The sequence below is a fragment of the Chlamydotis macqueenii genome, chromosome 7 (assembly GCF_036417535.1).
Source record: "Chlamydotis macqueenii isolate bChlMac1 chromosome 7, bChlMac1.mat, whole genome shotgun sequence".
Taxonomy (NCBI): domain Eukaryota; kingdom Metazoa; phylum Chordata; class Aves; order Otidiformes; family Otididae; genus Chlamydotis; species Chlamydotis macqueenii.
In genome coordinates, this window is record NC_141562.1 from 26,539,437 (window position 1) to 26,565,211 (window position 25,775).

Below are 25,775 nucleotides of genomic sequence, written 5' to 3' on the forward strand. Positions count from 1 at the left end.
TACCTTGGTGGGCTCTGCCAGCAGTTAGCATGCTTGGATCGGACCAGATTGCAAAAACAGAAGTAACACATTTAACAGCTTTGTCTTTAGTGTCTTAAGAGACTTTTGTACGCTTTGATATCACAACAAGTTTTGAGAAACCCAGTAAAGAATCAACCAGGATTACCTGGCAGGAGTCAGGCACAGAACTAAATATGGAGCCTACAAAGTAATCGATGTGCTTAAGCATGGGGTTTGTAGGTTTGTTTTTACAAGCACCAGTAGGCATCACTGCCCTAGAACACCTGAAATACCAATTCAAAGAACAAGACAGAACAAAAGAAAACAAAAAGCCCCCAACCAACACCACCTGAATGCCTTTTCCAGTGAGTTAGCAGTAAAAAACACAATTGAAGTCAGAGACCAAATCTCTCCATGATGAAAAGGCTTCAACTCTGGACCAACCAACTGTTGAGAACAGTAAAAAAAAAAAAAAAAAAAAAAAAAAAAAAAAAAAGTGAACATCTCCAAAGGATTAGAGTCCCTCTGTCTTTCAGAAGCTTCCATTCGCTTCTCACTGCAAGTTGTGGAAACGCATCCAAAACTCTTGGGTATTCCACGTACGGACAAGAACGGGAGCCAAGATTGTAAAACAGTTTGGCACAAAACTCCCCAAGTAGATGCATGTGTATTTCTCTCACAAAAGGCACACATTTGGTTTCCTATCAATAACGGGAAAGCTGGGATGTCATACCCTGTTACACGTATGAGATTATTAACAACTTCACAAAAAGGCATTTGACTATGCTGCATGTTCCTCATAGTTGCTTACGACACGTTAACCCCACAAACCTCTCCAGAACACAGCAGATTTGTCCTCAGCATAGACTCCTTTGTCCCTTTGTACAAACTGGAGCACAGGGAAACGTCTTTTTGTGTAGCAATTGTTTTTTCCACATGTACACAGCAGGAACAGTATAAATTAGGGAGGTTAAAGATATTGCAGTATTAGTTCTTTTTCTCCAAGTAATTTGAGGGCACCCAGCCTTTGAATGGCTTTACACCGCTCATGATCTGGCAGTACCACCAGCCATTTGGGTTCCTTTCGAGGACCTCCATGCAGACGCCTTCCTGAAACCCTGCAGTCTCCTCGTCCCCTTCATAGTCTGCAATTGAAACATAGATGTCCTTGAGATTGTTGTGGATGAACTGGGATTTCTCAATGGGCTTTGGCCTGACTGTGGACACAGGAATCCCGTTCCTCTGGGTAGGGAGGTTGGAGGTGGTCTCTGAGCCCTCTGTACCCGACCGCTCAGGCTGCTTTCCCTTCACATCACCAGGCTGTGACCATGCGTTGCTGAAGGAGGAATTCCGACGGACGCTTCTAAGATGATCTGTGGTTGTTAAAGACTCATTTCTCCGCAAGGAGCATGACAGGTTGTTATCCTTTGGTGGTGGAGAAACAAACACTGACTGTGGCCGGACAGCAAGTTGCCTCACACCATTCCTCATTTTGACTGGCCCTGATGGTTTTGAAAAGCCACCAGGAGGTTTGCTTGGGATGGGTGGTGTTGCACGTTTGCTCTGGTTGATGGTGTTCAAAGCCTGAACTCTCTTCTCTATTTTCTCTAAACTGTTTGACTTGTTTTCATTTTTCTTGTTTCTGGCAAATGAGGCATCAGTCTCTGCTGATGTATTTTCTCGCTGGTTATCAGGGATAGCCAAATAATGGGAAGGAGCCCAGCCTTCCATGTCTCCGTATTTCAGGTACCACCATCCACTGGCTTGCTTTTCCAGCACTTCCACTTCTACTCCTGCTGGGAAGCAAATTTCAGAATCCTGTACCTTTTGGTATGAGTCAGTGGTCACATAGAAACATCTGGAGTCATTTTCTTGCTCAGTTTTGGCTGGATGGCTAGAGCAGAAAATGCCACGGGAAGGAGCTGTAATGAGATCAGCTGAGCTCCTCCTAACAGGATCATCTTGATTTTCAGAAGCTGTGCGGGGGGGGCTCTCAGACTCTTCACTTCTTGAACCTTTAAGTCCACCTCTGAGTTGCCCAGTTGGCCTCAGCTGGCGCCTTAAAGTGCTGATATCCATCTTCTCTTGGCTCTGCGAGTCTGCCTTGTTCAGGAAGGGTTTAGGCCTAACAATTGGCTTTGCTCTAATGGAAGGACTCTGCCCAGGCTCCTTCTTCATGCCTGTTCTTGGCATGCTACGTAAGCCAGCATCTGAAGCTGACCTTGGTTTTGTCTCCTCACTCCTGGAATAGTGACATTTTCCAAGATCGGGCTGAATGGTTTTGTCTGTCTTGAGCTTCACCAGTGATGATTTAGGAGAGCTGGAACATGGAGAATTCCTTCGGATCAAGGACAGAGAGGAGCTTTTCTGAGAATCAGAGTCTCCACTAGATTCCTTATTGGACAAAGCATCTTCTACATAACGCCTGAATCCCTCATTCTCATAGATGGTCTCTTCTTCATGAGCAACATCTTCTGAAGACTCTCCTACTTTGAACTTTGCTTTCTGAAGTGATGACACGGGAGAGGGCTTGAGAGGCTGAAACAGTCGTTTTTCAGGAGTGCCCTCTTCACGATGATTTTCACTCACTTCACACTCTGAGTCAAAGCCAAAGGCAGGCACATCATACTCAGGTTCTTCATATTTCGGCTTGTGGGGAGAATCCTGGGTATCTCCTGAAGAAACCGTTCCAGGAGTCATTCCTTCTTCAGAGTCTTTTGCTTTACTGGGAGGTGCTGGGGGAGGAACTTTTGGGCGAGTTAAAGTACTGGTTCTTCTGTTTAAATTTGGCTTCTTCCTCTTGTCAATGTAAGATGCTGGAGCCCATCCTTCCTTTTCTCCAATCTGCACGTACCACCAGCCACCAGAATTCTTTTCTATAACCTGGGAGATGACAAGAAACACGTTACTTAGACAAAAATATCAACCAACTGCTTTCCATTTCTCCCCTTTCAATCCAGCTCCCTGCAATAGCCAAATATTACAATTTTTCCAGCTACACTGTTAAGGCTTACCTCTGCTTTTTGTCCTCCACGAAAGCTTATACCATCAGAGATACATGACTGGAACTCTGCAATGGTGTAGTATTCCACTTCTACAGAAGGTGGCTCTGGTGGTTTGGGCAACTGAAAACCCTATGGCAAATAGGAAGTTTTGTTCAATTAAACCAAAGAAACAGCAGGCTGAACAGCAGTATGAAAAAATATTTGCCTTAATTCACTAAAACTCTTCCCTCTTCCTGTGCTACTTCCTAATGATAACTTCCCAGTTCCCCAGACTGGAAGCTGATGTATTGAGATGGGCCACAAGAGAGAAGCCTTTCAAAATACGCACTGTTCATGCCACCTTCACCAGCTATTAAAACTGTGATAGTCTTTACCTGAACAGTAAACCGTTTTACTGATGGGCCAATAAAGCGTAAGCTGCCATTCCAGTCACAGTAACAACAGCCCATTTACTCTGAGATTTTGTCCAGAAAGACTCTGCTCTGGATGGCTTGCCACAACTGCAGAAAATCACATTGCAATGGGCCTGTAAAAGATTCTGCTATCAAACATACTACCTTAAAATGTAATCCTAATGAATTACTGCTCTTAATCTGCTGTTGGATTGATAAACACACTGAAATAGTCAGTGATATGAGCTAATGAGCACCTGTTGTAGCAAGAAACAAGGATAATATCCTAGGCCCCTGTGAAGAGCTTTGCTCAGCTGAAGTGATAGGAGAAAGGAGGACTTTACTATAGGATCAAAAGATTCCAGTTCCTCCCTGTAACAGAGACCCAGAACCTTTACTCAGTCCCAACACAACCTCTATTTAAATTGCATAGAGGCTTCATGAGAAGCAGGACACTGCTATTTACACCCATTCTGGCAGCATGTCAGACTCCTCTAAAAGCTAAGTGCCTTTACATTAAGCTGTCACATTTTAGAGTTCGTTACAATTATTTTAAGGTAATAAATGGGATAAGAGTCCTTTCAAGAATTTCAGTATCGTAAGCTTTTCAGATTGCTGATCTACAGAACAACTGGATGATGGTGAAGCTTCACAGCTTCTGCACTTCACCGCTTATGGCTCTAACACAAGAACTGCAGTATGTCAAGATCTCTTGAACAGAGGTCAGACCTGCCACAGACAGACACAGGACAGCCAAAGACACAAAATGATCCTAAGCCATTAATGAAAGAAAGTCAAATTGCATGCTGTGCTTTATTCACACACTCTTCCATTTCTAAGATATCCTCATTGTAACTAACAATCCATGTTTCATCACGCACAGCATGTGGCATTTCACAGAGAATGCATCACTGCACCTAAGGAACCGTGTCTAACAATGTTATAATTTGATGTTTCTGCACTATAAATGCTGAAATACAGCAGAAGTGCAGCATAATAAAAAGCCTTCAGATAATAGGATGGTTTGGATTAAATGAAGATAATTGAAAACAGCAGACATGTTCAAGGTTTCACATATATTATCATTGTTATTTTTAGCATGGGATTAAGTGTAGTAGCCTTGCCAAAACAAAGTCTAACTGAAAATAATGCAAATAGGAAGAAAATGTTAACATGCTATTAATCTAGTTTGTTAAGAGGCACCTCAGATGACACAGAAAAATTACAAGTCACATACTGCTCGTAAAGGGTACAAGCAAAGATTAAACACTATATATTGCCTAGTCATAAAAAGTTATTAGCATGACTTTTGTGCAAATAGACTACTGAGTAGTTCCTATCTGAAGATGACAGTCCTAATCTCAAATTGGTCCAAACTTCCAGAATTCTAGCTTTGAGGACAAAATATCATGGGAGGTCTCATTCCTGTAGCACATAGTCTTCCATAAGACCCCAAGTCATTTTAAAAATACACGAGTGAAGCTTAGCCATGTCAAAGACAGTAGCAGTGGAAGGATGGGAGACATTCCCAGTTGTTGAAGACAAGAGAAGGTCAAAAGATCCAATCTGGGCTAAAGATACCCAGAGGAACTTTAAACTTTCTGAGTCAGCCAAACAGGCTGTGCTCATGCACAGAAGACAGTAGCAGCTTTAGGATGTTCTCCCTTCAGTTCAGTATCTACTTAGTTGGGGCAACATTTCAAAAAACAGAAATTCCCAATTAACATTAGCATGCCCAAAGTTTGCTCAATACTTAAACAACAAAATGAACAGACATTGAAATAAAGGACCTCTCAGCTACCCGCCACATCTTGCACAGCTGTAGAAAGTCTCACAGAGCACCCGCACACCTACACCACTGCTAACATATACCATAAACCAATACAAACCAGACTGGATTCTCTTCGTGGAGGTGGCCTTGTTCTTAGATTTGGAGAACCTGAGTAGGAAAGGGAAAAGGGAGAGTTTATTTAACTTTGTAAGTACTGCTAAACACATTTTTCAGCAGCTCTCTGCTGTTACATAGTTTGAGAATAGCAGAAGTCCCTATTTGCAATATTTAAGGCATCTCTATGAAACAAGATAGGAAACTATGAAGGTATATTAGAAATACCAAGGTAGCTTAGCTATTCATCTCAGCTAAGCCAGCAAATTTAAGAGGAAATCACTGCCAGAAAGCAGTGGATTGTATTTTCTGCTGGAATTGACCAACTCCATTGGAGATTGGCCAGCAAAGAATTGGCCTAATACCTAGTTTTTCCCCCAGCAGTAAAAATAATATACTAAATTAATAACACTCACACTGTCTTCTATCATAGTATCTTGCCGTTCCTTGCACAGACTAGCATTAGCATCTGCATTTTGCAAATGAAGTGGTAAAAACACTATAGCAACTTGGCCCCAGGAAAACAGCAGAACAAATGCAATAGAAGACATAGGTGGTCTCCTTGACTTTAACACACCACTACATCATCTGCATTACTGGGCGTGGGGGGCATACTTTAGAGAGTGTTCAAAAGGAAAAAAAATCTCTGGGAAAAAGAAAAAAAAAGGAGGAAAACACATACTGGCTAAGATAAAGAAAAATAGCCATCCCTTGTATAAAGTGAAGTTAAATTTTATCACTACTAATAAAGGACCATGGCCTGGAGTCCCTGTAGATCCACAGACAGTGCAAAGATCTGCGCGTGTGGACTGAGGTATAAATCCACGACACACGGGACCATAGCTGACAGGCAATGCCAGCCCTGAAAGGCAGAAAACAAGTTCATTGCAAGCCAGTGGAAACCCATATTTCTTTACTGCCTTACTTATTTGAGCTCTTTGTGGTGCTATCCTTGCTATGGCTGGGGATCCCTGGGCCAGTTTGGAAGCCTGCTTGTCTGGTGTCATCATGGCATTGCCATTAGAGTCATTGCACAGGATTGGCAAACTGATTTCCTTCTTGGTGATGTGAGTTTCTGCAGTCTCGTTTTCTGCTTGAGTTTCCTTGTCAGTGGATGATTTCTTGTTCAGCAGGTTACTGATCTCCATGATGTTTCCTATGATTTCCACTGGCCCAGTTAAGTTCTTTTTCCTGGATGGAAGATCATCTTTAGCCTTCTTTAGATACGAAGCTGGGGCCCAGCCCTCTTTACCTAGATACCTGCAGATGCAAAAGGAAACATCATCACATTAAACACAGCCTTCTCACACATTTCAGGTATAATATCCACAGCAAAAGTGACGAATGATAACATGAAACAAAATTTGCAGTTCTCTGATAAGTTTTTGTGGCCTCATTTCATTTATTACATATTGATTAGACATTTCAAAGTCAGCTGAGCTAGCAGGGAACTGTGGACTGCTGTCAAAAGCTACTAATCACCTTCTGGGTAAGAAATATTGTTACTTGCAAGGCAAAGGGCTTCACCAGATCATTTTATGTCACACACAGTACTAGGCAAACTCAGTATTTTCTCATACAGCCAAAAATGAGCAAGTAGAATGTTTTAATAGTTTTAATACTTCTTAGTGGCAACTCAAAATGGAACGAGGCTAAAATATAGGCGTAAAGAGCCCCTAAATCTGCAGTCTATAAGAATCTTGTGCAAGCCTCCCCCCTTGCAATTATAACAAACACTGTCTCTCCTCCCATAGCTCCCAGTCCTGTATGATCAGCTTCTTACGGAGAACATGGGACTCAAACTACTGCAGCTTCTTCTAGCACTACAAGGTTGAGAAACAATTTGACTAAGGGAAAATGGCTTTGATGGAGACTCATTCTCCTGAACAAGCCAAGGGCTACTTGAAGAAATAAACTGGGAAACCAGAACAGACACCTGAAACCAGTATGTGTTCCCGGAGCACCAGCTTGAGCTGCTCACGCTACACTTCAGATTGAAGTAATTCTTCCACAACTGGGCTTTTGGGAAGATGGTTTTTCTAACTTCTGCCATTCCTAACACCTCAGCAGAGATTTCAGATTACAATCAGACTCCAGAGAGGACCACGTGGATGAACTCTGCTTTTTCTAATGAAACCCTAACTTGCAACAGAGTGAGTCACGGAAACCCTTCTCTCTTTAATCTCTCAAGATACCCAAAGCAGGCACTTGAACTGCAAGTGGGGAAGCAGGCACCATTAAAATTCTGGTGCTCAGGAAACCTGTTGGAAATACAAAGGTAAAAACAATAGGACTCCAAGGCTCTTTGATGAAAATGGAGACTCATTAGACAGCAGAAGAAGGAGCTGGGGGGGAGGCAATATAAGCGAATCATTCCCTGGCAGACGAGCAACTTTGTCACCCCAACACTTGGATTCTGAGGTTTGCAGTGAGATTTCTGCACCAGAGCACACACACCCTGGGCTTACTCACGATGTCCAGACACTCAAGAGTGGCACTGGGACTTTATGGGGAGAACAGGAAAATGCAGTGTAGGTTTGCTTCCCTAAACTTCCTCATTACTACTCCTGTACAAAAGCAATTACAATTGCTATACTTCTAGCAATGACCACAAGGATCTTTCTGTCTGAAGTCTTGCCTTTTTCTCTTCTCCCATCTATATCAGCCAGGACACTAGAGATGCTGCTTCTCCCTACGTACCTGTCTTCCTTCTGTCACACATGAAGGTAAAGATATGGGACTGGCACCTCCCCTGCTCAGAGAGTTTAGTGACCAGTTTTCCCAAGCATTTTGGTGCCAAAGAAAAGCACTCCAACAGCTCTGAGCTTTGTTTGCTGCATGGAGACTAAGAAGTAGCAGCAAAATGGTAATGACTTGATTTGATTTCCAACAGACACACAGCATCCAGCCACTGATACTATGTCAAGATGCAATTTGGATCTATTCAATCCTGTCCCCTTTGAGGCTTTTCTGATAAGGCTCAAATCAAACCAGAAAAAGGAAAGGGGGGAGGGAGGGAGGGGGGAAGCCTCGACACATGCCACGTGCTCTATTGTGGCAAGGCATATCTCAGTGCCATAATGACTTTTGGCTTTATCCCTTTTTGCAGTTTTGTAAAGGGCATTTATTAGTTTACATGATCTGGAGATGTAAAGGTTTTAGTCTGCGAGAAAGCCACATTGGCCAATGCACTGAGCACTCCAGTACCAAAGGTTACTTTTAACAGAGCTTGATTGTGCAGAACCAGCAAGAAAAAGCAGTTTACATCCATCTTAGTTTGTGGGAGACTTAACATGCTTAAGATCAGAAAGGCAGCCACAGGCAGGTTCTGTACTGGCTCGTTAGTTCTCCTGCCAGCTTTACGTATTTGGATCAGCCCATATAACCCCACTGCTTCAGACACCTCTGATCTCATATAGTTTCTCCCAATGAATAGTAGCAGCAATAGCTGGACAGTTAATAACTCTGGGCAACACACGCTCAGTAGAGAGGCTGTTGCTGGTTATTTCTTCCTGTGAGTTAGTAAATTCAACCTGAAGTTAATACTGAGCAGTAGTTGCCAGCAACTGCCAGTTTGTTTGTGCAGTGTCACAAATAAAAGCTACTTATGTAAGTCAAATAGTCTTACATTTTTCACCTTAGTCCATGAACTTGGTAATCTCAAAGCTCTTTGTTAACATCAGCCTTAGAAGACGACTTGATCTCCCCATTTTACAGGTGAAAGAACTAAGGCAACTGCTACTCGGCTTCGGAGAAGTCCTGAACCAGTAATGATCTTCATTTCACATCTGAGTTGAATCACAAGTATCCCTCCTTCATTTAGATTCACAACATTACTGGAGGGTTGTGAATCTACTCATCCTAGATTCATCCTCATTTCAGTGCCACTTGCACCTCCCAACTGCACTTCATTCACATGGGCTGAGGCTCAGAACAAACGACAAAATGAAGATGCAGGTAAATAACAAAAGCTGTGCTTGGCCTGCACTCCACCTGGGCACCATGAGATTACCTTGAGCTGACAGTAACTGATACAAAGTAAGATCTAAATAATGGATGCTAATGCCAGCTGTGATCACACCAGGGAGCACACAGATCCACTGAACTCAGTAGAACAGTATGAAGGATCCCAGGTAAGAGTCCCAATAATTATTATTTTTTTAAGTCATAATGCACCCAGGGCAAAATAGATGAAGATACTAATACTGCCTCTAGCTTCTACAGCATGGAACTGGGAGGGCTGCAGAATTAGGAGCGGTGATTTGGTTCCTCAGCAATTCCAAAACCCTCCCTTTTTATATTATATGAAGCAAAAAATGGATTCAAACCATAGGAATGTTAAAAAAAAGTCAGAAGTGCCTCTGTGAGTCTGAGTCTGAGAGTCACATCTGCTTTCCAGCTCCAGAGCACTGGAATTACTCCAGAGGGAAGCAAACTAGGGGAAAAAAAAAAAAAAAGAAAAGAAAAAAAAAAAAAGAAAAGAAAAGAAAAAAAATAAAAAGAAGGACAGGAAATGAGGATCAGCACATGGCCAGGAATTTGGGGAAATTACATATTTAAGGTGGAACAAGCTAATGTCTTTAAGATGGATTCCATTTGCAAGCTGCTGGATTTGTTTTTATTTCTACACATTGATATGTGTGTTCAGTCTCTGTTACCCAGCCCAGCAGACAACAAGGCAGCAGGATTCAACTGCAGTGTCTTCCTGTGCCCTCTCATACTCACTGCAGGAGAGGAGTTGTTCCATTTAAGGCACTATACGCAGAAAAGTGTATTTCTGCAGAAGAATCCTTTTCTGAGTGGTATCTAACAATACTCAGCGCAGTTTAAGTCCAATAAACAGTACAAGAAGTTGGAGATGGCTACCTAGGCTGCAAAGGACCAGCTTGCAGGGATGGATCAACACATCAACACTTCAAAAAATTGTTCAAAAAACCCCAAAACTAAAACCAAACCAACCCTGTTTCTAAAAGCAGTTTAATCCTCCAGGAAGACTGCAGCATAGTGCTCCAGAGCAGCAGAGGAGGATGGCTTGACACCCAACACACTTGTCACACACACATGGGGAGCATCTAACGCACCTTTCAACAAGAAGAGAGGTCAACTGAAAATGCTTCTTACAAAAAAGTCAAGGGCGTGCTGCATTCTCCTGCTACCATGGGGTGGCTGGGGCACCCGCTGTCCTTCCATGAAGGAGCCACTTAAGCCACTGTAGTAAGCTTCACCGTTAGCAGAATGCACTTTTCCTATATAGCAAAAATCTGTGTTTTGGGTTGGCCAGAAGAAGCATGTGAGAAAAAGGGGGGAAAAAAACCCCAAACAAACAGTTTTACCATAAGCAGAATTTCTAATATGGCAAAGGGAAACCTAAGGTAGTAATAAAGCTTCATTTCAGGAAAATACCAAAATAAATTAAAGATGTCTTGCAATGTTTCTCCCCTCAGAAAACCTATGTGCTCTTGATTCCTCTATCTGCAACTTTGGATTCCACTTTTGTGAATAATTAAAGGACTAAAAAATGTGACACGACTAAACCCAGGCATTTTTGAGTTCCTCCCATTTAGAGTGCCTTCCTGGCTCCACTGCTATCTTTATTAGCCTATTCCCTCTATGGAAGCATTAGACAGAAGAAAAATTTTAAAATCAGTTTTCTAAGTAAGGGGCATCAAGGAAAAACAACATTGCTTCAGTCAGCATTTTCATAGCCCTTATTCAGGGCTGATAAATCAAGCAGAATTCAGATGAAAGCAAGTTATGGCTTGGGGAGGGAAAGGGGAAAAATCATCACTATAATTACATGCTGAATGGAAAAAATGACTGAGATGTTTTGCACCGGCTGAGAGACAAACCTCAATTTTTAAGCTACCTGTTGTAGCACATCTTGTTTAAAGAGAAATGGGATGTCACAGCACTGCTGAAGTCACACATAGATACAAAACAAGGGTCAGAATCATGAAAGAGTACTAAAACCCAAGTGCTGCATGAAACTAGATGGGGAAAGCTCTCATTAAGTACTTATTCTGACATCCCAGATCACCATCTGTGATGTATCTAACCTACATTCTCCTCATAAGCATTTAAAAAGGGTATTCTTAAGTCACAAGTCTCCTCTATGACTGCTGTTTCAAATTCATCAGTTTGATACCTGATGATAACTTTGCTTGCCTTTGGAATCCAGTTCCTCTAGGAACACTAGGAATACCTACTGTAGATAGGCAGAAATCAGGCAAATTAGTTGAAACCATTAGTAAGTTTGGAAGATGTCTGTAGCCAGCAAACTGATCTTATATGTCTGAAAATAACACTACCTGCCCCAAACAGCTCAAGAGATCACAATCAGCCTTTCACCATTGCTATAACTAGATTTAAATGCGTTGCAGAACAACTCTTATACTGGAAGCACATTAAAATTACACACAACTGAAAGCCTTGTTAGGTCTCACAGATCTTAACTCAGATATGGGCTTTTAACTTGAAGGAAGGGGAAAAAAAAAAAAATATCTACAAGTTCAGGAATTTCCCCACTGGCATGATCCACAGCTTTTTGCAGACACTGTACTGTTACTTAAATTGCCATTGTATTATCTTAGCCTTTTTTTTACATTTCTTCAAGGTGCATTACAAACAATTTGGGCTTCCTTGCCCAGCTACAGAATTATTTAAATGCTAACATTAAGTGAATGATCAGAAAAGCTCATTGTCACAGGTTCTGCAGCAATTTAGCTGCGCGGCTTCTTTACCTTATGTACCACCATCCTTCCAGGTTCTTTTGGATGACCTCCACGGTGACCCCTTTTTCGAACCCAATCTCATCCTTCCCCTGGCTGGCGTACGGCTGGATAGTGACATATTTCTCTTCTAGTGAAGGGAGAAAAGGCAACATCAGTTAAGGTTAGAATTAGTCCAGCTGTTTTTCTGTTCTGCCTGCTTTTAAACTGTTATGCAGCGATTACGTGGAGCCATTACAAAAGGCGGAGCCCTGCTCAGGGGCCCACTGATTATTTATGCTGACGACATGATAGATAATCAGCCCCTTGCCACTACCCTGCTGCTGATAATCACAAAGTGTTTCCATGCCAATAATGACAAAAGTCCCCCGAGAACTTCCCTGCTTCTTCCCGCCCCGCTCCCCCCCCCTCCAAGTTCCTCGAGCGGGTAAAGGAGAGGATTTGAAGCTGGACTTAACTCCCATACTGTAACTTGACAGAATCAATCTGGCTGCCAAATCAGCCAAGCGTCACCGCGGGAGCTCCAGCCAGTTGGCTCTTTTGAACATGCACATGGCTGCATGAAGCATTGTGTTACTGAAACCCAAGCCCTGCATCCCAAGAGGGACCGATCCTCCCCAGCTCAGAGGGGTGGCCCATCACGCTGCTCTCCTTGCACCTCTCCAACAGTGTGGGTCTACAACAAGCTTGAAACAGCATGAAAAAAAAGTGACGATAGAACGTTAAGGGTTTTTGCATTTGACAGGAGACCATGCAGCATCTTGCATTCATGGGTTGGGAAGTGTTTTGCAAACATACTTTTGCTAGACCTCACTCCAGAGAAATACGGGTGGCAGTAGCAAAGGAGGGCCAGAACTTAAGACACAAACTTCAAAGCTACAGGCTAGATTTCAAGTATGGTGTTTGAGCCAGAAACTTAGCATCCCTATTCCTCTCCATCGGCTATCCCCTTCCCAGCAGGGCAGAGGTGAGCAGACTTGCTGAGAGCAAGCCAATGAGCAGAGCAGAGCAGACACTTCCTCAGCAACTTCCTCCACCCACCAGGAGTCATTTGCTATAGCATTTCCATCACACTCAAGGTCAACCTTTTCCTCCATTAGCTTAAAAAAAAAATTAAGAAAAAAAAAATAAATCACAACTGGCATTGAAAATGTGAACTACCAGCCTTGCTCTACAGTGGCAGACACGGACAGTGTTATCAAACCCCTCTCCTGAACCCAAGCTGCAGTGCATGTAACAGCATGAGTTTCTGTAGCTAGATCAAAGGCAGGGAAGGCAAGCAATAAAGTGCACCCCAACCAGCCTTCCTAGCACTTTCTACTGGCAGTCACAACAAGGCACGGCCAGGAACAAATACAGGGTTGTCAGTGCACAGGAACGGGCAGGAAATTAAGTGAATCCAGAGATCCTGATAACTGTAAAACAAAGGAGCTATGGAGAGGCTGCCACAGCTTGAGGCAAACACTTTTTTGGAGAGAGTGAAGCAGACCCAACCATCTGTTTGGTTTTGTGGCTCAACTGCATTTTGTTGCTGGGTGAAGCATGTAAAGTTTAAAGAAGAAAAAAAAAAAAAAACAACCTTACTGAGACAAAGTAAAAAATATTACCTCAGAAAGGAGAAAAAATGTTGGCAGAGCAGAAAATTCAGCAAAGCTGCATCACTGAAGTCAACTTCTCTCAACAGGTTGCATTTGAATCCTTCTAATCATAGCAAGGTAAAACCTGTCAAAACCTTTGCCTCCAAGAGAAAAATACTCTCTCCTGCTCTCTGCTAGGAAGGCTGCTTTAGTTGTTTTATCACAGTTAAGGAATTCCAGCTAGTTTGTAATTAGCACCATCAGGATACAACACCTTCCCCACAGAAATATCCTACTACAAGATGGGGCCTGATGCATGAAACCCAGCTAATGAAGCCTGGCTTCAGAGTCACAGGACAGTTTTCCTAGCTGGATTTTCTGCTCTGCACAGTAAAAGGTAGACTAATTTTTCCTCTGTTTCAAGTGACTGCTGCTGAAGGAGTTACATGCTCAGTTTCCACTGCATGCAAAGCCCCAAGCACTACACTGAACTGCAGATCACTGGGCAGCTAGATCTTGTTCCTCAGAGGAGATGGCCAAGGTGCACAGAGCTGCAGCACTGTCCAGATACACATTGCTTCAGACACTTCCAGGGATGCTTCTGGGACGCTAATAAAGAGAGCTAAGCCACCCGTTTGCTGGGTGTTGGAAGAAGGTCCTGCTTTGTCTCTCTCCCCCATACCAAACCTTTATAACCCAGCCTTCACCCTTGCCACTACAGCTACAACAGAAGTTTCTCCATTTGTCTTATTTTTCCTCCACATAAACAGCAGTCCCTGCTGCAGCTACAGCCAGCTATTCAGCTCCTCTTGCTGGGCAGAGTGGTCTCACTCTTCACGGATGTGACCTCCCTCTTTCTGCAGAGGACAGGGTAGGGGGCCGTAAGTAAGGTGCTCACTCCTGGATTTCACTACAACTTTCCAAACTCCTGCTCCAGCAGGACTTCTCCTGCGTGAGGACTTGAGACAGTGGTCACCCATCAACCTCAACAGCATTTCTGAGTCTTGTCATTCAAGGGAAATCAAAGTTTAGGGTGAGGGTCCCTTGCAAACTGGGATGCAATCACCTTCCAAACATTAGATCCCTTCCTCCTCCACACAAACCCACTGTCTCCATTCCAAATACAGAGGAGTGGCTTGCCAGGGAAAAGGACAACAAATCCATGCAAGCTACGACAACAGCCAGCATCTTCTGCAAATACAACTTCTGTGTTTGCAGCTATGCATGTGGGCACACATCACTGCTCTACCCGTTCATTACTGCCTTCCTCCTAGCCACCAGCTCCTGGACTTCCCTTCCAGTTAGTTGCAAGGTACGACAGAATAGCAGAGATATCCTTCAGCTCCCCTCATTCTGGCTGAAACAGGTCAGGAAGGCCTGACCATACTGTTGAGGTGGCACATTGAAGAAGCAGCTGCCAGCTGCATGGAGAAGCCACATCCTCAGCTGAGAGAGCTTCAGCCTCTTTCCTGAGCTTTTCATCATTGCTCAGGTTTACTGAAGAGAGAGACTGCTCATAAGCAGCACTCTGCCCCTAGTATTGAGATTACTGCTTTCATGTTGCTGCTCTCACCTTGCTGCCTTGCACACACCGCACTCCATACCACAAGTCAGTGGCTCTGAATGACCAGAGACACTGGGCAGCTCCAGAAACTGAAACACTGAGTTGCTAAGGAGGATGGACCCTCATCCAAGTACTGTGACACTGGGATGCACAGGTGAGACCGGTGGGCTTTTCTGAGCTGCCACTGCCTTAGCCTGTCCATGAGCACATCTGTTGCTCAGATCTTCAGTCTTGTGAGTCTTGTGGCTTTCAACTCAAGACTACTGCACTTTGAGAGGAGAGCCTTCAGGTGATTCCTCCCTACAGAGGGAGGGGGGGAAAAAGACTGAACAAAAGTAGGAAGGGAAGAGAGAAAAAAGTTCTCCCATGAAGAAAGACAACACACACAGTGTTAAAAATTCACTTAGAAAAGAGGGTCCTACAATGTTTTTGTTTAGCAATTCTGTTTTTAAACCTACAGATCACAACTAGGAAGCCACCATTACAATTTCTGCTTGCAAAGTGCTTTCACAGCAAAAATTACAGCCATTTCCAAGATTACACACATTTGGTTTCTTTCAGTGGTACAGGGGATACCACAAACATACATGAGGCTTGTAACTTAAACAATATTATGGAGAGATGGGCCCCCTTGCAACCAAAGTGTAAGTCTTTTGTTTCTCAAAGACTGTCTCTAGCCAGTGGATGTTTTGTATAAAACAACATTTGCTAAAGGGAACAGTGCAGCTTTCAGTGGATGTATCACTTAAGAGGATTGATGGAGCAACAGATCAGATTACTATTCAAAAGTCTTTAAGAGAAGATACTTGACACTTCATGACTGATATGTAAAGTTACTGGAAAGACTTAACACAGATAAATGGTTTCAGGAGACATTCAGCAGAGCATCAGCCAGTAGACAGACACTGTTTCAAGTTACACTGACAAATCTGAAATATCATGCTGACTTCATTCAGTTATTATGACAGGCAATGGTATAAAACACAGGTCAGTGAACAATCCCAGACCTACCATCAAAGTTGTATGCCCAGATCTACAGAGATTATAGAAATGTTTAATTTTGATTCATTAAGTTTTGACTTAATTACCAGGAAAAAAAAAAAAAAAAGCTAACAAAAGTATAATTTTTATTCCCAGCTGCAGCTTCTGTTACATCAACTTCACTGCTAAGGTCAAGCGGGAAGCATAAACTTTACTATTTGCTACAAAGCACATACATCAGCTAAAAGGGTGCACTTTGAAAATAACAGGATGACAATCCTACTCCACTTCAAGATCTGCTAAAATGACATAAAGGCACCTCTGTTCCTGATGTGTGACACTCAGATCTGTTAACAGCTCAATTAGCCAACACCACTTATTTTTCTTTACTTCTAATTTGCAGGTCAAAGACACCTTCCCCAGCTGAACTGAAGGAGGTACCTGTACTGGAAATTCAGCTGCACCAGTAAATCTGAACAAGGTGTGCACAAAGAAGCAAAGCTTGTTTGGCAGAGCTACGATACAAGTCTGTCACATCATGCATTAAACAACTACAACCCACCTAGCTTGGAAGGAAAGGATTAGTATGTGTCATTCTTCCCCCTCCCTGGACACAGATGCTATTTAAAACACGTACAACAAGAATTTCTGCACTGTTTGGACTACCCAGCTCATACCACCCACTAGTAGCTGTGCTCTGCCCAGCCCTCCCAGACACCCTGGCAGCCCAGCGCCCAGTCCACTAGTTATTCCAAAACCTCACCTCCCTATCAATCTGTCTCTTCTTCCTTTTCTCCTCCTCAAAGAAAAGCAGGCTTCTCTAACTCTGGTTCTACCTAAAGTGTCCAGAAGAAAGACAGTAAAGTCTTGAGGCGAAAACAGAGACAAATGCTGCTGTATCACTGGGAAAATGGTGGGGACAGCAGAGGAGAGTTCCCATGTCCTTGTAAGAGCCCGTAATACTACACAGAGAGCTTTTTCTACCAGCTGAGATGTCCCACCAGCAAGCATAGTAGAGGTTGCTGCAGTCCAGCTGAGAGGTGTGCATATATATAGGACAAAGCATTTGAGCTGTACAATGCCCCACATTACAGCTATGCATACTATGTGGTTTGTCTGCTTCCTTCATCTTGCCTTGTACTCACCACCTCTCCTTGCACAGTTTGTGATTCTGCTGTAAGATAGACATGAAGCCAACCTGGCCAAGGAAGAGTCAGTGTGACCCTAAGCACGGTTTGGTTCATTGTAGATCTGCATGAGTGTAAAGGAGAAGGGAAGATGCTGCGGAAGGTGAGACTGGTTCTTTTAGTGGTGGCGCCACAAACTCTGTGTAAAACTTTTCTCTGTACTAAGCCAGGCCAGTTTCAATGAAACTTCACCTAATTTTGAGGAAAGAGGTCTATTTCTGAGACTGTTGGAAGCAGAGTCAAGGCAACCCACATAAAACTTCATCTAAAACCAGGCTAGGATAGTTTAAGAGTGCCCACAGATCTTCTCTCACCTGTTTTAAGATGCAACTTAATAAAGTGCAACTTTTTTCAGAAATATGATTTATAATACAGCTCTTAAATTGTCCTATAATTTATAGCAGAGCAAGATGAACTGTAAGCACCTTGGCAACACTCATCAAGTAGTAAAAGGTCACCTTTGCAGCCACAGTGTAGTGGGGACTGAAATATTTCTTCTGTCTCACCCAGCCTGTTCAACGGCTATGATACAACAGCCTGGTTGCAAAAAAACTAGAGATGCTACATTTAACTTGGTAAAGTTTAGGCGAACTTAATGCCAATGACATTTATTTTTGGATAATGGCAAACCATGACAACAGTGCTTTGTCTTTTTTCCTTTTGAGCAGGCTCACAGCTTGTAACTAAAGAGCCAGCAGACGTGTCCATCCCATCACACTCCCTTTAACCAGCATATTCCCAAAGAGGTTTTTCTTTTGTTTCACCTGCTGTATTTCTGTCTACTAGTAAAAGGGGAATGTCAAAGAATTTTTAGGCATTGGGCATGGCATTTGCCCTATCAGGTGACCCACTACACCACCACTCCCACAGGAAAAACCTCAAAACAGCTCAAAGCTCCATCCATTCGTGAGGAAACCATACCTAATTATCTGACAGAGCAAGACACTGAACTTGACACCCCATGAGGCTCCTTCCAATCCCATCTGTCAAATCTGAATTTCAGATTTTACACACGCGCTTGTGCACACATATACTATGCATTAAAGTTATGAGGTGTCTTGAGAAGGCAACATGGTCCCTCCTCTGGCTGTCTGGATTTATACTTACTGTCAGGTCAAGGAAAGCAGACCTACGGTTTTACTGCCTGAGTTGTAACGTAGAGCTTCAGTAGCGCTTTCCAAATCTTCCTTATTCAATCTTCCCGATTCCCTTGGCACTGGTTATTTCAGATTCCTCCTAGTCTATCACCAAGGTAACGGTTCCTTTCCCCAACATCTTCAAAACCCTCTATCACCGCTGCTCCTCACCGCTACAGCCCTGATCTGGCCCTTCAGACTCTTGCACAAGCCCCTACAGCCACCTCCTGCCTCCTTTGCGCCCTTCCCAGCCTTTCAGCACACCGCTTTTGCCGTAGCAGCACTGGTTCTTCAACCAGACTCCTACCAAGTGTACATCCAATTCAGTTGGCCCATCTTTAATTTTCAAGCCTGTGTGCTGCGCCTTGTTTTAATATCCTACTACACACTCTCACATGTTCTGCTCCCTTTGCATTTCCCACTCCTCCAAATCCTTTATTTTCCCATTCTGCCCCATGCCTTTCTTATTATGCCCATCAACCTGAGTAGGCTCTTTCCTCCGTGGTATCAAATAACCTGAAATTCTCAAATCCTTCCTAAAACAAGCCTTACCTACCCCGACTTCCTGCCTTGCCAAACAAGCTTAGTTTCAGTCCTTCTCTAAAAGCTTTTAAAAATACCAAATAAATATCACTTTCCACTGTGAAAAACCTCTTGGTCGTAATAAGACGGATGCCAAATTGCCACTTGCCCAGGCTCCTTTGATGCACAGATCTCCTTCTCTTTGTTTAGGCTGTAAACTATTTGGGACAGGAACCTTGCCTTTAAGCAGCTAAAATACCATACACGTTTCCAGCCCTGCATAATCGGCCTCATCTCTCCCACGCAAATGGCCAGCACTTCTGCTTCCAAGTTCTGAGTGCCCCATTTCGCATACCTCCCCTTTACCTATATTTTACAGTTTGCTCTTTTCTGCCTCCATAAATAAGTGTGGAAGTTATCTGCAGCACTTCAGGAGCCAACAAAGTAAGGGAGTAATTTCCTTTGCTCAGCTGGTGCTTGTACATGCCCCCAACTTTCTGTGACCCCAACCTTGTTTGAAATGCCGGTAGGGGTGGGGACAGGAGGGAATTGGGCTAGAAATTAGCCAATTAATGATTTCTCAGCAAAATGCAACAGCCCCAACCCTACATCTTCCAAACCACAGAAGAATTTTCTTTCAAAATACTTTCCCCTCAGTCAGCAGTCTGTGCTCGCCCTCCCCCACTCCTCCGCTCCACCCCTCCTTTGTCAGACCTGCTTCTGGAAAAAGTCTCGCTGTTCCAGAAAGCGATGCATTAATTCAACATGGACTTTATTTTACTTGTCTAAATATTCAGCAGAGAAACTAGTTGTCCACAGTTATCAAATGTGTTCATCTGCAGACAGGAGCTCTTCAGCCTTTGTCCCTCTCCCCCTCTTTTTTTTTCTTTTGATATAACAAAAATCCTCATGCCAACAGATATAAAAGAACAATAATGACATTTCTTCTAAACAGTTCTGTATTGCACATGCTCTTTCTTCAACCAGCAAGGGGCAATAAACATTTACTACTTTCCTTGGAGCACAGAGGAGGAAGGGGGGGGGGGGGGGGGAGAACAAACTAAGTCTGAAGCTGCTCTGTGCTGGTTTGATTTAGCATGGCAAAGCAGCCTTGTGCTGAGTGGCAAACATCTCACCAGCATCACAGAAAAACAGGGAAAGAGAGTGAAAATAAAGGGAGAAGTCCCATGGGTAACGAAGGGGCTGCTGAAGAGAGCAAAGTGGCTCTGGGGGGATGCTGGAAAGGGCAAGAGCACATGAGCACACCAGCCACGCTGGATTACCAGTACCAATTAACAGCTCTTTCCACAGCTAGAAAACTGTCTGCAGAATGACTTACCTAGGCTAGGAGATGGGGTTCAAGTATCAAGATCAGACCACTGGGTTACACAGCTGCCTTCCCGCTACGCCCCATCCATCTCTTCGCATCAAACTCCCTCTCTTCCTAAGCTAGGCAAGCAGCACGAAGACCTATAGTTTCCAAGGTCTAACTTTAACTCTTTCATTGAATAGCTTGTTTCTTGTGCTAGCAGCTACTCTTAAATAACAGGCTCATTTGGCAGCATTCAGCCCGTTTGTCACTATATTGTTGATATGAATAACTTAAAAGTACTTTCCTGCATTGTAGCAGCTCCAGTTGAAAGTGTTGGGCACAAAACTAAAGCAGCAATAACTTTTGTCAAATATCTGGCATATAAAACAGGCATGTAAATTCCCGCTTTTCCCAATCAAACTGTAATAGCACAAAAGACTTCTCATGAAATTAGCCTGTAAACAACCGTAAGTCCTCTTCCAAGGGAAGTTCCAAAGAAATGTATGGGTAGAATGAGCATTTTACACAGCCAAGAGAACATTAACTCTGCAGCTTGCAGGTCTAACAGGCATCAGGAGGATGATCAGGAGGAAAACTACAAACATTCAGGCTTCTCCTCACAATTCATATTTGTATTATTGGAGTTTCTTAAAGTACAGACAAAAGTTTAGAAAATATACATTAAAAAACATTTAACATTATAAAAAAAAAACAACCAAGCTCTGCGGCTGCATAAGAAACATAAACCAATGTAATCTCTTAGATCTGGGCACACCATGGACTATTTTAAAGAGAAACGCTCAGCAACAAATGTCATCTGTTTCTCTTTGTAAAAACAGACTACAGCTGTTCTCTTTGCAGATTTTTTTTCAGCTTTAAAAAAGGAGCACTACCATAATATTCAATAATTTATCTTTCATGTTTCTTATTCATAAACCTGGTAACATTGGTCCCAAGTATATGAAGTTCAGGGATGCTTAGCCTCTTCAAATGGCTTTAGAAAGGGTAAGAAATAAGCCATATGTTACCACTGATAATTCTCCCCCATGAGGCAGTTTGTAACAGGAAAGCAAACACCCTTCCCTTCTGCACTCAGGCTTTTCCAGAATTTTTAATATCCAAGTGACTTAGAAAATCCTGGCCTTCAGAAACAATGCTTAATTCCTTCAGTTCCGGCTTTTAAGTGGTTCTATCATAGACCACTTTTTTTTTTTTACGATAGGTAAAAAAAAAAAAATGCATCTTAGTGGCACCCAAGCATAAATATAAGAGGAAGCATCCTTTGCAGCTTGCTTTTAAACTCCAGTGAACTCTCGGAGCAAACTCTTCCAACAGCAGGGACTATCTCAAGCAGAATATTGCTGGGTGGGAAGCATTTCAGCCAAAGTGTTTAATTGAATTTATTTCCAAGAAAGAGGCCAAGTGGGGGAGGGGAAGCTGTTTTGCCTGTGTTGAACAATTCTGGCAACCTCCTGTTGGAGCAGCTCTTCTGTGCTTTGGAGCAGGGACTTGAAGGTTGGCAGGGGGGTGCATGCGTACACTTCATGCATTGTGTCATTTCTGTGCAAACCCACCCAAATTTGGCCTTGTTAGAAGTCTTTTGGGCTGGGATGGGAGTGAAAGAAGGGAGAAAGAACCTCTCCCGACCTCACATAAACTGTAATCTGTTAGAGAGCAGCAGGCTGGACACCCAGAAAGATGCATACTTTCAACAACTGCAGTTTGAAAGGAGTAAGTGCCTCTCCAGGCTGCAGCTTATGCCAGATGATGAAGCCACTGTCTCCAACTTGTCCCCCAAGCACTCAAATAACTTTCTTTACTTCCAATCAGCCTGCTTTTGCAAGAGCTCCTTAACCTACTATTTCAGATTACATTAAACAGCTTATTTTTAGCTTATTTTAGCCTGGCTAGCTGTGGCTCAAATGCATTGGAGAGAGCTTGTAGAAGCAGCTCAGCCATGGAGGGTGCCCCAAACCTTGAGATGCTGCAATTTGTGCCAAGTTCAAGTGCTGAGATTTAGTTTGAGATAAAGCACATATTCTCCAACACACTCAAAAACCCAGCATTGCTTGGGCCTAATAGGGAATAAATTGTTATGGAGCAAGAAAAAGGCAGAGATGGAAAAAGACAAGGGGAGCCTGCGGTGGGGAAGACTGCCAGGGAAGACACTGTGACACTGGCCAGAGGGCAGGTCTGAAGAAGATGCACACAGATGGTGGGCATAAAAGTGCAAGAGGGAAAACCTAGGAATGCAACTTAGATCCTTGAGACTTACCAATTGACTATGCTGAGGGACTAATCATGTAGTCTAAATATTTTATGGAGCTTTGTTTGCAATATTGTATGAATCTGAAAGGATATATTTGTTTAAACTAGTAAACAAATTGTTTAGAAAATTGGTTCCCAGAAATTGTCCCAGTTAAATTGCTAGGAAGTATCTGGCAGAGTTTGACAATGCAAAATAAGTAGGTCTCAAACTGCTGGGGTATAGAAATAAGCACAAGTTCTTTTTCACAAGCCAGCAAGTGGGGGGAAAGGGCGGTTGGTGCCTTCAGGGTGCATTTCGTAGCTGAGAATTAGGACCTTATATTCTGAGGATAGTTCCAGTTGCTGCCGGGTCAAACTACAGTAGGAAGAACACTCCTCTTGTTATTTTGGTTTCCTCAATAATACTTTGAGGCAAAGGCAAAAGGTCACTGAAAAGTTGTATGTGCTTGACAGACACATGTGTCTGCACACAGAACTGCCATCAAATCCAGAAGATAATTTTGCTACTTTAAAAGTACATTCTCTCCTTTGTAAGAAAAGGCACTTTTTCCTCAACTAGGAAGCTTCTCTTGTGCTTGCATTTGGTTCCATCCTCTCAGTAAGGTTGTCTGAAAGTCATACAGAGGTGCAAATGGTGTGTCCCCCCCACCTCTTTCCTTTTTAAGTGCAACAAATGCCACATCTGGACAATCCTGCAAGAAGGGGAGAAGGGGATAGAAAGCTGTACCTTTACTCTGGGAAAGATGATTCACAAGCGCTGGAAGAAATCCTTGGTTTGGAAGATGCCTCAGATTTTACCCAAACACAATTTCAGAACACCAGGTGTTCCCCCCAACCCTGCCATGCTCCCTATCAGAACAGCAAAGCTAAATAAAAATGTTGCTACTGGTGGTATTTTAAACACCTAGGACTGACACCAAAAGGTCCCAAAGGTTCTGGAGAAGTTTGCCTTTACTACCAAGCACTGCTTGCAAGGAAGAGAAGGGACTGAAACTTGAACAATTCTCATCTTTTCACACCAAGCATTTTTCCAGTGTGCACATCTCTGACCATGGGTTTTTGGCACTCTTCTCATTTTAATAGACCTGAAAGTATAACTTGTCCTTACTAAGGTAGGAAACACTGAGTAGGAATGTGCCCAAAGTTAAAACACAACAGATGATGTGAGCTTCCCCAAGCAGCACAAAGACCACAGTTACGCTTGGTTATTAGCCACCAGCTCTTAGCATGCCTAACCCGGGCTCCAAAACACCCTTCAAACTGTCACGTACGAAATCTACGAATGAACTCTGAAGCTTCAGCCTCCCTATCAGAGTGTCGAAGATGCAGACCCCAGCACACAACAGTCAAAGCAGCAGCATGGCTTTTGTTGCATCTTTAGGGGCTGGTGCCATAGGAAGCTATTAATTCACCTCGACTCTGCTGCCTGTTGACTATCCCGCCCAGCGTCCATCGCCGGTCCAGGCGCCTCAGGTGAGCCTTGCGTCGCTTAGAAACTAGTTTAGAACATGGATGGAAACAAAAAAAAAAAAAAAAAAACAAAATGATGGGAGGGTGAGGAATAAAACCAAACATGGCATTTACAAGCACAGGACTTGTTAGCAGGAATGGGTTAGGTGGGATGCAGAAACTTTGTTTTAGTTTACATAGTACAGCTAAACAAATTAGCTTCTTGAGCCTGAGCAACACGAACTAGAACAAATTGCCACCCTTGCTATTGGCTTTCCTTAAAAAAAAACAAGAACATACACACACCCAAAACCAGGCTGCACAACTGAGGACTTTTCCAAAGAGGCTGCTGTAGCAGGACAGATAAACATAATTGCTGTTGCATCTCCTAATTAGGCTGCATAATCTTTGGAGAGTTCAATCTATTGCAGATGACAAAACCCAATAGGGCTCTAATCCCCTCTAAGCAAGTTACCACACTTTAAACAAAATCCAGAGGAAAAAAGAAAAAAAAAGGCAGCTTCTCTTATGTAAGTTCACTTGTAACAGCAGCACTCAGGAACAGAACCCAAGTGACGAGTGCCTGATGTCTTCTTGCTTGGAACACGGGACTCTCAATCATGGCCACAGCTAATTACCATGATCTAACTTTCTAACATACTGATTACAAATACAAGGAAAAAATCTAGCCTTGCAATTATTAAGCAGGCTCAAGAAGCTAACAAGCCAGAACAGAGAATTAGTTACACACTGAAACAATAATTTATGCTTAAAATATAAACAAAAGACAAGACACTTTGTAAATGGCATTGTGAGAGCAGCTGTGCACAGAGGACACGACTTGTTTTCCTGATTGTGTACGTAGAATTGTACTCGGTTCCTTCTTCTGCTTGTGAAGGTGTGAATGACACAGGAACCATTGGACTGGCACAGAAACACAGACACACACCTCCCTTTTTCCATGCAAGGGCTTCCACGTTAGTCTAGCAACTACTGCAAGAGTGCTTGGTCCTGCCACAAAGCAATGCACAATATTACGTTTCAGCTATTGCTAGGGTGCAAACACAACCATTTTATTATCGATGCTAAGAAGCTGTTTATAAACTCTGGTATCACATCATTAATAATCACTCAATTCTGCTTACGTGCACTCATTTGGGGAATATACCCTTATATTCATGAGAGCCTTCTAGAACTATTTTCTGTAGACAATTAGGCACAGTAAAATCATTTGACTGGGGAATGATTAGCTGAACAAGTTAAAAAAATTAGTAACTTCCCCAAAAAGTGGCTTTTGCCTTTTTGCCCTTTATATCTGTCAGGGGCTTAGACCAGACTTCTGCACCCAGCTCACTCTCCTCAATTTCTCTTTTGCTGTAAGGCCTAAACCTTCCCTAGTCACCCTAAGTGGAGGTGTTGTGAGTGGTGTTGAACAGATGAAGTTTGTGGTACTCTGTGCGTCCCCTTTGATACCATGTGGGTCAATGAGAGGAACCACAAATTTTCAGAGGAGCTGGATTTCAAGATTATAGATTGTTATGGTTTTGGCTAAAGGAACTCAGTGATCCTCCTGGAAGCCCATGGTGGCACAGAAGATGAGCTGTCTTCACTCCTTACTAGTAGTGTTTTTCTTACCAATTAGTTTAACCTGGTGACCTTTTCCAGATCAACAGGACATCAGACTGCCAGTTACACACATGCTACATAAGAGGCAAGACAGGACACCTCACTAGACACACATTATAGCAGAGAGAAGACAAAACTAAATT

At 43.0% G+C, this 25,775-nt stretch overlaps 1 protein-coding gene across 1 annotated transcript in view; it reads right to left on the reverse strand.

Annotated features, from left to right (window-relative positions):
* Positions 1 to 490: 490 nt before the first annotated feature.
* Positions 491 to 25,775, reverse strand: part of SH3PXD2A (SH3 and PX domains 2A) — a 136,506-nt gene continuing 111,221 nt past the window's right edge. The window contains exons 5-10 of the mRNA XM_086752525.1: positions 23,970 to 24,053; positions 12,023 to 12,140; positions 6,208 to 6,542; positions 5,287 to 5,336; positions 3,015 to 3,134; positions 491 to 2,883 (exon numbers count right to left, since the gene is read on the reverse strand). Coding sequence (XP_086608651.1) covers positions 988 to 2,883; positions 3,015 to 3,134; positions 5,287 to 5,336; positions 6,208 to 6,542; positions 12,023 to 12,140; positions 23,970 to 24,053 — 2,603 coding nt within the window. The 3' untranslated portion in view covers positions 491 to 987. The remainder of the gene's footprint in view (positions 2,884 to 3,014; positions 3,135 to 5,286; positions 5,337 to 6,207; positions 6,543 to 12,022; positions 12,141 to 23,969; positions 24,054 to 25,775) is intronic.